The sequence below is a fragment of the Galleria mellonella genome, unplaced genomic scaffold (genome assembly GCF_026898425.1).
Source record: "Galleria mellonella isolate WM207_F2 unplaced genomic scaffold, CSIRO_AGI_GalMel_v1 utg133, whole genome shotgun sequence".
Classification (NCBI taxonomy): Eukaryota; Metazoa; Arthropoda; class Insecta; order Lepidoptera; family Pyralidae; genus Galleria; species Galleria mellonella.
Window position 1 is genome coordinate 1,156,665 of NW_026441990.1, and position 15,541 is coordinate 1,172,205.

The 15,541-nt window shown below is 32.6% G+C and overlaps 1 protein-coding gene and 1 long non-coding RNA gene across 4 annotated transcripts in view; one reads left to right on the forward strand and one right to left on the reverse strand.

Moving 5' to 3' along the window:
* Positions 1 to 913: 913 nt before the first annotated feature.
* On the reverse strand, positions 914 to 8,567 carry LOC128202518 (uncharacterized). Of its 2 annotated transcripts, none has more exons than XR_008253831.1 (3): positions 8,479 to 8,567; positions 1,401 to 1,914; positions 914 to 1,122 (listed from the first exon to the last, which is right to left on the reverse strand). It is a non-coding gene; the product is annotated as an uncharacterized LOC128202518 (long non-coding RNA). The 2 variants fall into 2 exon arrangements; XR_008253832.1 differs by having other exon boundaries at positions 1,215 to 1,914.
* The window catches only part of LOC113511051 (transmembrane protein 165), a 28,375-nt gene continuing 14,364 nt past the window's right edge, over positions 1,531 to 15,541 (forward strand). Inside the window, exon 1 of one of the 2 annotated variants that reach the window (XM_031912003.2) lies at positions 1,531 to 1,651. In XM_031912003.2, the coding sequence (XP_031767863.1) occupies positions 1,532 to 1,651 (120 nt within the window). In that variant the 5' untranslated portion in view covers position 1,531. Of the gene's footprint in view, positions 1,652 to 8,647; positions 9,036 to 15,541 lie in introns of those variants that run through there. The other variant, XM_026894625.3, reaches the window with a different exon arrangement.

Here is a 15,541-nt window from a genome sequence, read left to right on the forward strand (position 1 = left end):
TAAAGAATAACTATTCAAAAATACTTAAAATTAAGTTCATTTGAATTAAAATATTTGTTTATTTTATATATTAATTAAGGTTTTTTGTTTCTGTGATATGTAAGATCATCTATATGCCTAGTTGAACAGATCAAAAAGTTACTCTAATTAGCTTGTTTGACATTGTAAGTTGCATAAAAAATCTTATATATTGTTTATATGAATAAAAACTGGGATTTAGTAATGCATATTATATAAAAAACAAAATTTCACTTGGTATCCTTTATAAAAAAGCTGAATTTCTAATATTGTAATAATATTAATTTTTATTTGGGACTTTTTTGGTCCATTAAATAATAATATTATAACTAGAATATAATATAATTATAAATTTACTTCTTAGTCCATATGAATCCACAAGTACTGTTCTATCAATTCAATATCTTATAGATATTGTTTACAATTTATTGTTATGATGACAGTCATATACACAGATGTGATGAAAATGTATTTATGCATATGCAACATACATATTATTACAGTATCTAGCTATATCTATGTTAATATTAAAGTACTTGCTCTATATTAATAATATATAGTTTTCAAAAATATATTGTAATTTATATATATATATATATATATATATATATATATATATATATATATATATATATATATATATATATATATATATATAATAATGTAACATCTCTATTATATAACAGTTGTTATATATAATATTTGAGATGTCTTGTACTTTAACAAAAAATAGGTATTTTATGATGAAAAATATATGATTTGGTCAGTAGGTACTTAGTATAAATAAGGTTTTTACTAATTTTAAGACAATATTTATTTATTTTTAACTGACTTCATAAAAAGTATCTATTAGACTATTTCATGTGGAATTGGATTGTAATTAAAAAAATGCACACACACACACAGCATTCATTTTTAATTATATTGTTCCCATAGATTCTGTAGTAATTTTGCCAAGATTTGTTTTTCATGTATTACAAAAATTTAAAATTATTTGAGTTGCCATGCCCACCTTAAAAATCATCTCATGCCCATTTTAGGATATAAGTGAAGTTTCACAGAAATGTCTGAGGCTACATAAGCACGTTTGTCCTGGTCAGGATCCTGGAAAATAATTTCAAATATGCCAATGTTTGAGATATTTATACAATTTAGAATGATGGATAAACTGATGGTCCACATAATGAAAAGTTCACCTTTATATATGAATATCACAGAATATATTGTGTTTCTCATGCATAGCCATTTCTAGGGACTAAGATGTTATATCTCTGTATTTTGTAATATGATTATTAACATAAATAATGTTAATGGTGAAATTGAAATACATCCATGCATGTACAGTTGTTTGACAGTAAAAACTTGTAATGGGATAAACATACCCATGCAGACAGTGTGTAGTCTCCTTCAAGTAATAAATACTATTAGTTTTCTCTATTTTCCATATTATTAAATATTTGTTCAATATTAAACATTTAACTGTACCATAACATGTGTGTTTTACAGTTTCAAGATGCTACATAGATGGACAGCATGGCTAGCGTTTGGGGCATTTGCAGCAACATGGCTTCTCTCAGCTGCACAGGGGCAAGCACCCCATCAACTATCATCAACTTCGGGGCCGACTGTAGATGTATGTATTTATATTCATTTATATATTCATTTACCAGAGGCACTCTTTGTACAAAAGTCGTTTGCTTGGGTACCTCTGTTCCATTCGAATTTCAACAGGGACAAAAGGTACCTAAGTTTAAGTTGATGAAAGACAGTGACATAACACTCTAATAGTTAAAATAGGTTTGTAAGGGGTGGGGGGAAAGGGACTGTTAGTAATTGGGTCTAACAGCCCCATTGCTAGCAATGTACCCTCTCAGATCGACCTCCATGCGGTTCTCCCTGGAAACAATAAATAAATTGTTTAGTGGATAGTTTTGACTAGCACGCTCTTGGCGATAGATAATAACAGTGAGAATTGTAATGAAATATGTTAAATATGTCAACAATGACAATATTCACGTATAACTAACGCAATTTATTTTATTGTTTGACCACTATAAGTAAAATTTATTAATGAAATCTCTTTTTGTCATCAGTCTTCAAAAAAGGAGGGTCTCAATTCCGTTGTTTCTTTTTTTTTGACATTAATAAATTAATTTGGAAAATTCTTTTTTTATTTGAAAGAATGTACTTTTAGATTGGTAGAATGTTTACATAGAAATTTTATTAAAAATGGTTTAGAAGTTTATTTTTTAAATAAAAATAACTGTTTTTTTTTTTTATACCACTGAGGTGGCAAACAAGCATAAGGCCCACTTGATGGTAAGCTGTTACCGTAGCCTATGAACGCCTGCAATACCAGAGGTATTACGCGCACATTGCCGACTCTGAAGAAACTTTTTGAAGAACCCCATGCTGTAGCCTCTGGGGAAAACCTCGGCAGGGAGCTCATTCCATAACCTGAGTGTTTGTGGGAGAAAACGTGTTTTTGCCATAACTGAAGTTTAGTTATGGCAAAAACACGTTTTCTGTGGAACTCAATATTCTATAATTATATTTCAATATAATTATAGAATATTGAGCTAAAAGTCTGTAAAATAAGAAATATTTGTCTATTTTTGATATAAAGAAGAATGGTAACAGTTGGGTCATGGAAACCAATGTGATTATTTCTTACTGCATACGAGATGCTGCATGCATCATGCATGTAGGAAATAATCACATTGGCTTCCAGGGAGAGAGTGTGAAGATCGACTTGACTTCACATATTAGCAATGAGCCTATAACTAAGAAATACAAAAACCAGTATTAAACGAATTAAAATCAATGATTTATTAAATATAATGATATTTAATAAATCATTGATTTTAATTCATATATACAGAATAAAAGTAATTCATTTTTGTTATTATCCAGTCTAGATGATCAGTCGAGTATAGTCTTTATAATTCAGTAAATGTCAGGTAGATGGCAGTATTAACTAAAATTTGCGTAACATTATACACTCTTTATAACACAAGTAGGCAATTAAATTGTAAAGTACTCGTAGGTGTGTTTAGTAATATTTATTTATGTGTCATGAAAGAAATGTAATTCTAGTCTATGGATAGTCGTATAAAGTTCTTCGCACTTGGTTTCTTTATCTGCTCTGTAAAAGGGACTTATATTGCTGGTTACCTGTCAGATCGACATTCGCGTGGTCCCCTCTGGAAACCGTCATGATTAATTGGTCATGTTGGGCCAATTGGCCCAAATCAATTGATCTATGCCACCATATATTGATGGAGCAGACGGGGTTACAGTTTTGTTTTCATCCCATAAAACCCTGATTTAAACCTTGGTTTGAATTATAATAACTCAGTGTATACCTACATCGAAATATCTCTGTTTGGTCTTACTCAACTCGCGAGCCTCCTCATGACTAATTGAGTCTTTTGTTACATATGTACATTATTCTGATGGATTGTATGTAAGTGACAGCATATGGTGATACATTTTTGTTATATTAGATGATTAAATATACCTACACCTACCATTGTTTGCAAAATCTTTTGTTTTAGGAATCATAGTTTGCGCTCCTACTGATATTTTCCTGAACGGTTTCTGAATGGACAGATTTGCTGTTTCGGTTTTTTACATAACTTCGAATAGCGCACAAGCTGACGGCCCACCTGATGGAAATCGTCGCCTAAGGACACGAACAGTACCATGGACATAATAGAGGATACTGTGTTGTATATCAGGCCCTCGGGCGTTACCATTCCTTAGGACTTAGGTGTTATTCCTCTGTACCCTGTAATTTCATTGCCATACCTAAGCTTATTTGTGTTATTTAATGTTTTTGCGAATTCTAAACCGATTTTAATTACTCTTTACAGTCGTACTCACGTATTGTTCCCATATAAATGTTTTGATGATACGATGCTAAAATCTGTTTGCAGATACAAATGATTCCGCGTTTTAATCTAAACGAGTATATATAAAATAGGATGTTAAGTGACTGACTGACTGTTCCTTATATCAACGCACAGCCGAAACCGTTGAATCTAAAGTATTGAAATACTTATTGCAGATAGGTTCTTTATATAGCGTAGGTGAACAGTAAGAAAAGAATGTAAAAAAATTTACTCGTAAGGTGGTAAAACTGGTGTTGTAAAGGATCTAGCCCGTTAAATATATGAAAACTGCATTCGCGTCTGATGAAGGGTTTTCACCTTGTTTTTATTGTTCTTTGTATAAAATAGTCGTACACTACAATCTCGCACTCCTAACCCTTATAGTGGGCGAATCACCAGTGTGACAACCCTTAACGAGATTATAGAACTTAAAATATATCATGCGAAGTCGTGTGTAAAGACTAACCGTAAGTCTATGTTTTATTATGTAATGATTTTAGAATTCAAGGAAAACCACAAACTCGTATTAGAAAATATTGTTTCTAGAGTTGTGGTGTTAATGGTTATGTAGTGACCAGTTAGTGGTTATATTATTGTATGTTTTTAAAGTAATATTGGCTTATTTATTGGTTTACTTTCTTCTAAAAATAAACAAACATATAAATCTTAAATACTACTAGCCTATTTACATGGCTGTAGCTATGAGGGGGTATTGAGAGAATGCCCTACCTTAAAACAAAAGACTCCAAGAAAATTAGGCAGATTCGCCTTTTCGAATTCACTTAATTATGGTTTCTGTCCTGCTGATTGATAAGCTTATTTTTTCTATTCAAGTGTTTTATCTTTTTCTTATGCTTTCTTTCTCAATTTTTCCTTTTCATTCTCAATTTTAAGGAAAGTTATAAAAATCTTCAAAGAGTTAATTTAGCTTTGTAAATGGTTTATGATGAATTCCGTATTCATAGGAAGCGAAAGAGGCTTGTTCCAATCGAAGCATTTGGCGTTCCATTGTTTCCATTGTTTCTACCTTAATGGGAGACTGACGTGACAGATATTTATGTATGTATGGTTTTGGTATAAATAAGGTGTTTTTAGATATTATAGTTCTATATCCTGTAATTTTACTGCTATGTCCCTTTTAATTCTATATACAGCCATGGAAGCTACTTAGCGACACAAACAGATATGCTGAAGTAGAAGAATGTTGTATAAGGAATCCTATTAGTATATTGTACTGGATTAAAATAGCTTTAATTCTTATTCCGATCCACGCAGGTAATACCGCGGTCTTCAAGTAATTTGTAAAATGTTTGAAAATATTTATATCTTATCGCTAAACAAATAATTTTAATTTATCTTTGTTGACCTACTTAATTAGTCGAGAATGATCAAATGAAAATAGGTTCAAACAAAATTATTTGTCTGTCTATCCATAACTGTCTTTACTAACTACCTGTATCTGGGGGGAAAAGGATTGTTAGTAATGGGGTCTAACTGCCTCATTGCTAACAATACCCCCTATCAGGTTGACCTCCACGTGGTTCGCCCTGGAAACCATCGTGATTAATTCTAGTGCAATTCGTCATGATGGGCTAACTGACCTGCTTTCATCGTCATCTATAATCCCTCATTGGTACCCCGCCAGCGTATACCGATAGCGCAGGCGAGGTGACTATTTCATTATCACCCAATAAAACAAAACTATCTGTATCTGGATTGTTCGTAATGGAACTGAGAATCCCATGGAGAGACCATATACCCAACCATGTCGATCTCGTGGTTATCTAAACTATTCAATTATTAATTTTAGATGAATTCATCATGATAGGTAACAAATAGAATGAAAGAATTGTGTTTTTATTGTATTGATTCTAGTTTCTTTTTTATGTAGGTACTTATCTGCTATTCTATTGTATTATATTACGGCCAACAAGTAATAAATGGGAGATTGGTAAAAAAGATGTATCGATCAATTTTAAATTGTAAATTTATTAAGCAATATAAAGAAGGCAGATTAATTGAATTCTTCGTGAAACTATCATGGTTAATTCCTGATGAATTCATCATGATGGGAAGATGTTTTCATTCTTTTATATCGGTTTTGATAGTTCTTTTTCGCATCGTTGTGTTCGTCCCATACCATTTTAATCTAAAAAAACAATGATGATTATTGTTGTTCTTCGTGCTTGCAGGTAATATGTTGTAAAATAACATTTAAAAGGAGAGACCATTGCATAAAGTTATTATGCTGTATCTCATAATTATCTAATTACTATTCAATTATAGAATTTTATTCAGCTTCTAACATTTAAAAAAAAAAAATTGTGTTTTTATTGTATTGATTCATTTGGCAGTTTTTTATGGTTGATATAATCTGCTAAATTCTATTGATTATTATATTTTTTCCCTTCAGTAATAAATAGGAAATTTATCAAAAGATGTATCGATTATTTTAAATTGTAAATTTATTGTTCTAAAAAAGAAGTCAGATTAATTGAATTAATAGGAAATTTGTAGCCATGTTGCGTCGCAATAAAGAAGATTCTTGTCAATTCTTTTGTGCCGGTTTTGATAGTTCTTTCTTTCGATCTTGTGTTCGTCCCATATAAGTTATCTAACAATGATGATTAAAGTTGTTGTTCTTCTTTGCTTGCAGAGCAATATGTTGTAAAATAACATTTAAAAGGCCAACAATGCAATAGTTGTTAAGTAGATTGGACCAAAATAAAATATTTATCATCACCATCATCATCATTTCAGCTCAATTTACGTATAAAAGTATGTCTCTCATGTATTTTACCACAAGAACAGTATCCTAGAAAACACTTGTTTTAACAAATGGTAAAACACGATTCAGAGCGAAAATTTTATTGTACCTGTTGTATTCAATTGTTTCTTGTAGACACAACTTTTTAAAAAATTAAATGGTTAACACTGATCGGGTTTATTTTCGTATTGGCTCCATATCATTTGAAAGGTGGACGCTCCTGAAATATTTTTTAGCGTATTTCGATCTATTTTTCTTTGGAGAAAGTTTTAAGTTGATAGAATAGTCCCTCAAATTAGTGCTAATGATTTCAATTTCATCTTGATGCAGTTGCTTATTATTTTGGCGAGGAAAAAGTTATTTAGTTATATGATAGAATTAGTTGCACCGACACGAGGAAACTCTTTAATGAAAAGAGAGAGAGATATATGGCTTGTAATTAAAACTGTCAAATGGTTCATCCAGTGAGTTTCAATTTGTTTTTTTTTTTATAATTAGATGTGCATTTATTCAGGCATTCCGTCTTCGCTAATTGATACGGGTGGCGGGATGCCTGCTCTATTGGACACATTGAGTATATATTTTTGGGGATAGAGTGCAATTTTAGGGTATATAAAGTAAGATGAAAGGCCTAAGACTGCTACTGAAATATCAGATCGCCCTCGATTGGGCGATCCCAATCGTCTTCGTCCATTCAATCCATTTCAAACGAGCATAGTTAGCTATTGAGTTACATAATACAATCACATAAGTTCGCTAGTAATATATAAATACTAGTGGACAAAGCTGTGGTAAATAGAAATAAAATATTACTACTTGATAATCTAAGATATAACCTATTCGTGTATCAAGTTCCATTTGAAACCGTTCGGACGTTTAATAAACAAAGAAATATCCAAACATTTATAATATCAGATAAAGATTCAGCTAGAGTATGTCACAACGTCGAACAGTTTATTACTCGGACATATTGCTACATGGTTGCTAAAGATCATGAGGAAACCCGTAGATAAATTAATACTAATCTGTCCAGTGGCACTGATATAAGGTAAACAATGCTAGTGAATAAATATATAAGTACCTACAAGTTAATGTTCCCTGTCACATAAGATGCGATAGAATAGTGGCCAATATATGTTCGTATGGTTTCACTCGCCGTTAAATATTTATTAAATTTTAAATGAAAGTAGCTATATGTAGTACTGCTCATGTCTATAGGCGACGGTTATCACTTTCCATCAGGTGGGCCGTCAGCTAATTTGTCATTCTAAGTTGCTTAAAAAAATATAAAATAAATAACTTAAGAATAATCAACCCCATCCTCAACTATTCTATTTATATCTTTATGCGTGTAAAGATATTTAATATTTAATCTGTGAATTTATTGAAATGTTATTTAATTAGTCATCTCTTTATTTTTTTTTTTTACTATTTTAAAAAGTTATGATTTTAATTACAGTCACATATCATTCTCCAGCTCTCTTATTTCATTACAATTAGTGGCTGTAAGAGATACCTAGGTAGTTACAAATATTGAAATATCCACATAATTTAATACATATTTATAAACGATATCTATAATCTTAGATAAAAATTAAGCGAAGGCATGCGAAAATAGTACTCCTATCATTATTAATAGATTACTTGACGTCATCGTTCCTCCGCATACAGCGCGGACGTCCATCCATAAAGTAATAAAAATTACCATACCATAGATTTGCGCAGATGACTTTGGCACAGATTCAAAATTTAAAAATAGTATTTTTTTTTTCTAAACATTTTCCCGCCAACTGTACTTACATAAAACTCCTTGAGTTATCCTCGGAAGCAAGGTGTTTGAACGTAGTCTAGCCGCGTATCACACAGCGCTTGGTCGCGTGTTATCGTTACTCATATATATTGAATAAAGAACTAGGTCTACGTAACTAATGTATCCATATGTAGTATTATTGTTATCTGATGTTTAAATGATAACTGTATCAGTATAAAACACTGCTTTGTTAAATATGCAGGTGACACTGTTTTCTTTTGGCGCGTTCGACGCCGGTCATTAGTTTTTTTTTCTTAATTAAGTGTTGTGACTGTGCATAATTAATATTAAAAAAATGAATTCGAGTGACGTCCTCGAGATTATACTACCAACGACAACTTTATTACCTTTTTCTATATATATGCCAGAAATTACAACTGGATTACCAGAGACTAGTAGTTTCTTCGGTGAGACGTCTTCAGTTATGGGGGATGCTACTTTATTAGCTGATAGTACCTCTTTTCTGGCCGAAACTACTACTTTCCTGCCAGAAACAACTACAGGTGCATCTGATTTTAGGTCATGGCTGACGGATATTGTATTAAAGGTTGGTTTCTAATGTCCATTCTTAATTGTTGTTAATTGTATAATTATGTCGTGAATAATTTAATTTCGTTATTTTTAAAAATACAAATGATGAAAAATGAATTTTTGTAGTAGGGCTTTAGTTCGTTAGCCAAAAAATAATCAAGGATAAAAAAACACTAATTTTTTTCAATAATCGTTTCGTATTCTTTTACAATGACGTTTCTTGCAATGGTTGTTATTATTTTAAATCATTTTTATTTTAGAGCAGAAATGTACTAAGCTTGGAAGTTAGGAAGAAGTAAAAAGGGAAAAAAGGATAAAAAATACATTGTCTTACGTTACGTAAGAGAAATCAAATAAGGAACATCTAGAGGCACAAATTGAAATATTCAGAATCTAGAATCAAAGCTCTAGATGCGATGCAAGTTGTGAGATACGTTGTTTTTCTTTTCTATGAGGTTCTCATTACGCGACATACCATAGAAACCTTGTGATATTTTTAATTAAGACTTAGTTCAATGACTTAAAATGTGTTGATAAATATTGATATTGTAGAATATAAAGGCCATACAATCTTGTGTGTCCAACTGTTACTTCACTGTATTATTAATAAAACTTTTTTTTTAAGTTCATTCATAATATTAAAAAGATTTATACGTTTTATTCAAGTTATTTCTTTGCCTCAGTAGTTTGATTCGAATGATGAGACTTGACTATACTAATAGATGTGGCCATTATCCGCGAGTATACTCGTATAGCAAAATATGTGATTTAAATTCATAATGTAGGGCATATAGAATCCAATTCACTTTGTCATTGAGATTTGATATTAGGCTCAATAATATCCTTGTGAAAAGCTGGCAGAGTAGCAACCGCGTGAAGACACAAAAAAGAGTAAAGGGCGATCAAGAGAAATGGTCTGATGATATCAAGGCAACCATTGGTTGGTTAGCTCAGGATATAGGGATAAGTAGAAAAAGCTAGAGGAAGTCTATGTGTCATTGGATGCACAGAGAAACACACAAGAAAAAAATATATAATGAGTGTAATTTTTTTTTATACAACTTATAATGGCAAACAAGCTGACAGCACACCTGATGGAAAGTTGTAACCGTCGCCTATAGACATGAGTAGTACCATGGACATAACAGAGTATGCTGTTTCGCCCATGATACACCCCATGCGTTGCCATTCCTGAGGACTCAGGTGTTATTCCTATGTACCCAGTAAATTCACACCATATCCCACCCTTCAAACCGAAACACAGCCATGCAAACACAACTGCTTCACGGTAGAAACAGAATGGGACAGAGGTACCCAAGCAATCGACTTTTGTACAAAGTCTCCGTCTGGTAAAAAATTAAAACTGTAAAAAGGTTATAAATAAACAAATATCCATGTCAAGGGGGAAGAATAAAAATTAATTCGAAAATAATAATATTCCATAACGATAGCTTAACCATCTTAACAAATATAAATGTGAAAGTGGCTTTGTATGTTTTTGGAGCCTTAATAGCTAAACCAATGTTCATTAATTATGGCATACATGAAGTATGACGTATGTTATTTAGGGCTGGCAACGTGCATGTGATACCATTAGTGTTGCAGGCGTCCGTAGGCTACAGTAACCGTTTGCTATCAGACGAGCTGTATGCTTGTTTGCCACCTTCGTGATAATGGTATGGTATAGCAACCCCGTCTGCGCTATCGGTATACACTGGCGGGGCACCAGTGGTAGATGACTGATGAGGATGAAAGCAGGTCAGTTAGCCTTTCCTGACGCATTCAACTAGAATTAGCCACTATGGTTTCCAGGGGGAACCACGTGGAGTTTGACCTGACAGGATATATTGCTAGTAATGGGGCTATTTGACGCCATTACTAACATTCCCTTTCCCCTTTATTTACACCAGTCAATATACCCCGTTTACATGGAGGAAGTCGTGGGCACAAATAGTATTATTGTAACAAGACCATAAATAGAAACAATGGTTAAACTTAGTTTTAAACTTTGTGACATCATCATAGTTTTTATGGCGGCGGGGAAAAACATTTTCAAAGTTGAATAGTCGTTTTGAAATGATTTCCGAAAGGGAAGAGGTTTTCAATAGCGTAACATACAAAAAATGCAGACGACATTTATTTTGTGTATGTTACTGATAATTATTATATGATTTTGATAATTATTTTTCCAATCTTAAAGGTTGATTTTCAAGCATAAGGTGCAAATTGCACTGTATGCAGCACCAGAAATGTCCATGGAAGTATGACATAATGTATCATGTAAACACGTGTTATTAATATAATATTATACAGAAAAGGATTAGATTTTTTGTTTGTAATGAATAACTAAAATAATACTTAACTGATTATAGATATTACTAGCTGACCCCGTAAACGTTGTTTTACCACTTATTGCGAAATATAAAAATCGCGATTAAAATACAGGGGTTGATCGTAAAACGATGAAAATTTAAAGTTGCATGTATTTTTCAATGCTAAATTATAATAAAATAAAAAAAAATTGTCAAAAAAAAATATTTTGGGGTGGGTCACCCTTATCATTGACTGGTATGAAAAATAGATGTTGGCCGATTCTCAGACCTACCCAATATGCACACAAAATTTCATAAAAATCGGTAAAGTCGTTTCGGAGGAGTTTGGTAACAAACACCGTGACACGAGAATTTTATATATAAGATTATACTTATACCTATTGCGATAATACCCGGGGAAAGCTACGTTATCAGCGGGAATATTTTTGTGACTTGGACTGATTTTTTTTAAAACTATGATGCCGGGCTATGTCGCTAGTAAATAAATACCACTAGACATTATATTATACAGTGTCATCTAGTGTGTTAAAATAATCAGAGCTTATACTATAAATACTTTTGTTTTAATGGGTGATAATGGAATGGTAACCCCGCCCGCGCTATCAGTATACACCGGCGAGGCACCAGTGAGTGATGATAAGTGAAAATGAAAGAGCAGGTCAGTCAGCCCATCATGATAAATACGCCTGGAATTCAGCACGATGGTTTCCAAGGGGGACCACGTGGAGGTCGACCTGTTAGGGTATATTGCCAGTAATGGGCCTGTTTGATCTCATTATTTAACAATCCCTTTCCCCAATTTTTGTATTGTGCGGGATAGAAACTGCGACGATAGGAAGGTGTACCTACATATTAAATTTGTTTTCGTTTTTTGTTGGTGCAATTAGCACATAGCTTTATGTATAGTATATGATAAGGATGTCGTAACAAATAGGTATCTACTATACCATATCTTTAACATTGTAAATAAATTTGCCAGTAAATATTAGGTATTCAGGTTACACACGTTTGAAAGTGACAGTGAGAATTCAATATTAGAATTCTTATATGCAGATACTTTTATGTGTAGATACACGTTTTGGTTTATATGGCGTTTTTTAATACTTTCCCTGCATTGGAGAATACTAATTGAAGCCCACGGTTTTGGTCACGCAACTTAGGATTAAAAATAATAAATTCATCAATCATCAATCCTTTTGCATCGTTTAATTGCAATTAAGTAATGAACGTCCAAACAAGTTTACACATTCATATGTATTATATATCAGCCTTCGATTGTCCACTGCTGAACATAAGCCTCCCCCTTAGGGAATTTTGCCAGCAGTTGCCATGCTTAGCAGGCGCAGGCAGGCTTTGAAGATGTTTAAAGAGGAACGTTGCTACCTAACCCTCGCTCTCCCTTAGTCGTCCCTTACGACAACCACGGGGAAGGAAGGGGTGACCTATTCTTTGCCGAGACCACACGGCAAGATTCATATATGTTAATAATATATGAATAGAAAATTTACTATTCCTTCTGCTACCTTAGTGTATTATGCATATTTCCCTTATTCTCATTTTTCGATATTCTGAGGTCAAAGAAGATTATTAATAACTAGCGGCCCGTCCCGGCGTCGCACGGGTGAACATTTTTACATTTTAAAAAGTTGCCATTAAGGCTGCACACGCGACGGAAGCTTAAAAATGGAGTAACTTCTCCCGTTTTCCCAACATTTCCCTTCACTGCTCTGCTCCTATTAATTGTACCGTGATGAAAAGTATACTATAACCTGCCCAGGAGTATGAAGAATCATTGTACCAAGTTTCGTTAAAATCCCTCAAGTAGTTTTTGTTTCTATAACGAACATACAGACAGACAGACAGACAAAAATTTTACTGATTGCATTTTTGGCATTAGTATCGATCACTAATCACCCCCTGATAGTTATTTTGGAAATATATTTCATGTACAGAATTGACATCTCTACAGATTTATTATAAGTATAGATATACAAAGTTAACACTATGACACTATCTATTTATCTGTATAAATAAGAATTAATAGCTAAATTTGTTTCCGAGTACAAAACTAAGCTAAGCGCGAATTATTTTAAAATATTCTTTTGAAGTTTCTTAGAAAAAGTTGGAAAAATTGCCCGAAAAACGATTTGACTAAACGACACTTCGGGTCATCTAGTTAGTGGTCATAAATGATGTGACATAACATGTAATTAAAAATTAATAGATATAATTAAAGGCCATAATTTTAAGTAATGGTTTGACTATCAAAATTTATTCCTAAAACATAATTTCAAATGTACAACTACGGATACCAAGACTAAAAGCAGGATAACGAATATGGACATAGTCGTAAATGGACATTAGTTTGTATGTATGCTGATAGGGTTGCCAACATTTGGTTTTAAAAATATATGTTTTCATGAAGAAATTAATTTTTGACCATAATACGAGTGTTTCTAATCAGGTAGGTATCATACATATTGGGGTTAATTATTATTTTTTTTAATTAAATGATCTCGCTATTATGAAACTGTTTTGATGAAACCGTTTGTTTTACATTTACTTTCTTGGATTGGAAATGAAGTTTCCACATTTAGGTAATAAATACTTAAAGGTATATTGATCGAACTTATTGTTAAGTTTAAATCGGCAACCCTATATTCATTACAGTCCTGTTTATTTACTTTGCTCGTAAGCACTACAATCTGCGGTATAACTGGTTGTGCAAAATGGTGTCGCAAAACCTACCAATCTATTAATAGACTCAAATATGAGTCTGAGCGAAATATTAGTATATTTATATTTTGCCTCATAAGCCCCTCGCTGGAAGATGTCATTATTATTTTTTTTTATAATAATAATAAACTATTTATTGCGTGCAATAGAGATGTATACAAGGAGTATTTATACAGAATGTGCATATACAAAAGGCGACCTTATCGTTAAAAGCAGTCTCTTACAGACAACCTGGCATATATTTTTTTATTTGTGGGATTAAATTCTTTTTTACCCACCCTTTCTCAACCGACTTTAAAAGGAGCTTCTCAATTCGGTTGTATTTTTTTATGTTGTATACCTCATTATTTCGTCAATTATGAATCGATTTAGATTTTTTTTTTATCTGAAATGATATACTTATAGATAAGTTCCATAGAAATTTTATCAAAAATCAGTTCGGTAGTTTAGTTTTAAAATCAGAAGAATAAGTTTTGCCACAATTGAAGTCAGGTTGTTTGTGGAATGCATTTTTCATTATTTTTAGATTTATTATTTATAATTTTACGTCGTTACCAGACGCAAGTTTAATTTTTTATCTCCTTTTCATCTTAAGGTTGCTTGAAGGAGATCATCATTTACCGATATTTATCTATAAAGCCGCTCATTGTTGTGTCACCTTACTTTTAATTTTGTTTGTGTATATATTTTTATGTAATTATACTCGTATTTGAGGGAAGCAAAAGTTTTCATTCATGGCCGTATGGTCCCGGCATAAAATAGGCCACCCCTTCCTTTTCCGCGGGTGTTGTAAGAGGCGACTAAGGAGGGCGAGCATAAAACAACCCTACAAGCTAACTGCGGTTGCCAACCCGCCTGCCAAGCGTGGCAACTACTGGCAAAACCTCCTTTTGCGAAGGAGGCCTATGATCAGCAGTGGACTGTTAAAGGCTGATATAATAATGATGATGAAAAGTTTTCATTGATCCATTTAAGTGTGTAAGGTTTTCATATTAACTGTGATTTGAATTTACATTTCCTAGATATAGAGAAATCTTATACGTATATATTTTCGTAACGATAATGAAGCATATTTTAGGCCTGGCAATACCACTACGTTATAATTTCATTGGTGGTTTCCCAAAATTTCCGTAGTGTTTGTTCTAGCTTACGTGACATAGCTGCTATGGGGAGGCTATGACGTACGTTCGTCCCCGAAATAGATTCAGTCGTGGGATTATTTTATGACCTTGCCAAAGTAAGCGTGCGAATTCGTATATTATTCAAACCGACGGTAGTAATAATTCTTAAACAAAATATGAAAGCATATTGCAGATAGAAAATAACATATGGATGGATAAAATTATCCATTCGAATCCATCAAATGGATAATTTTAATGCAATAACTACCGGTTTAACTTACATGTCATTTAGTCTAGAAAGATCTTCTAGTTTCAAGACCATTCGGAACGCT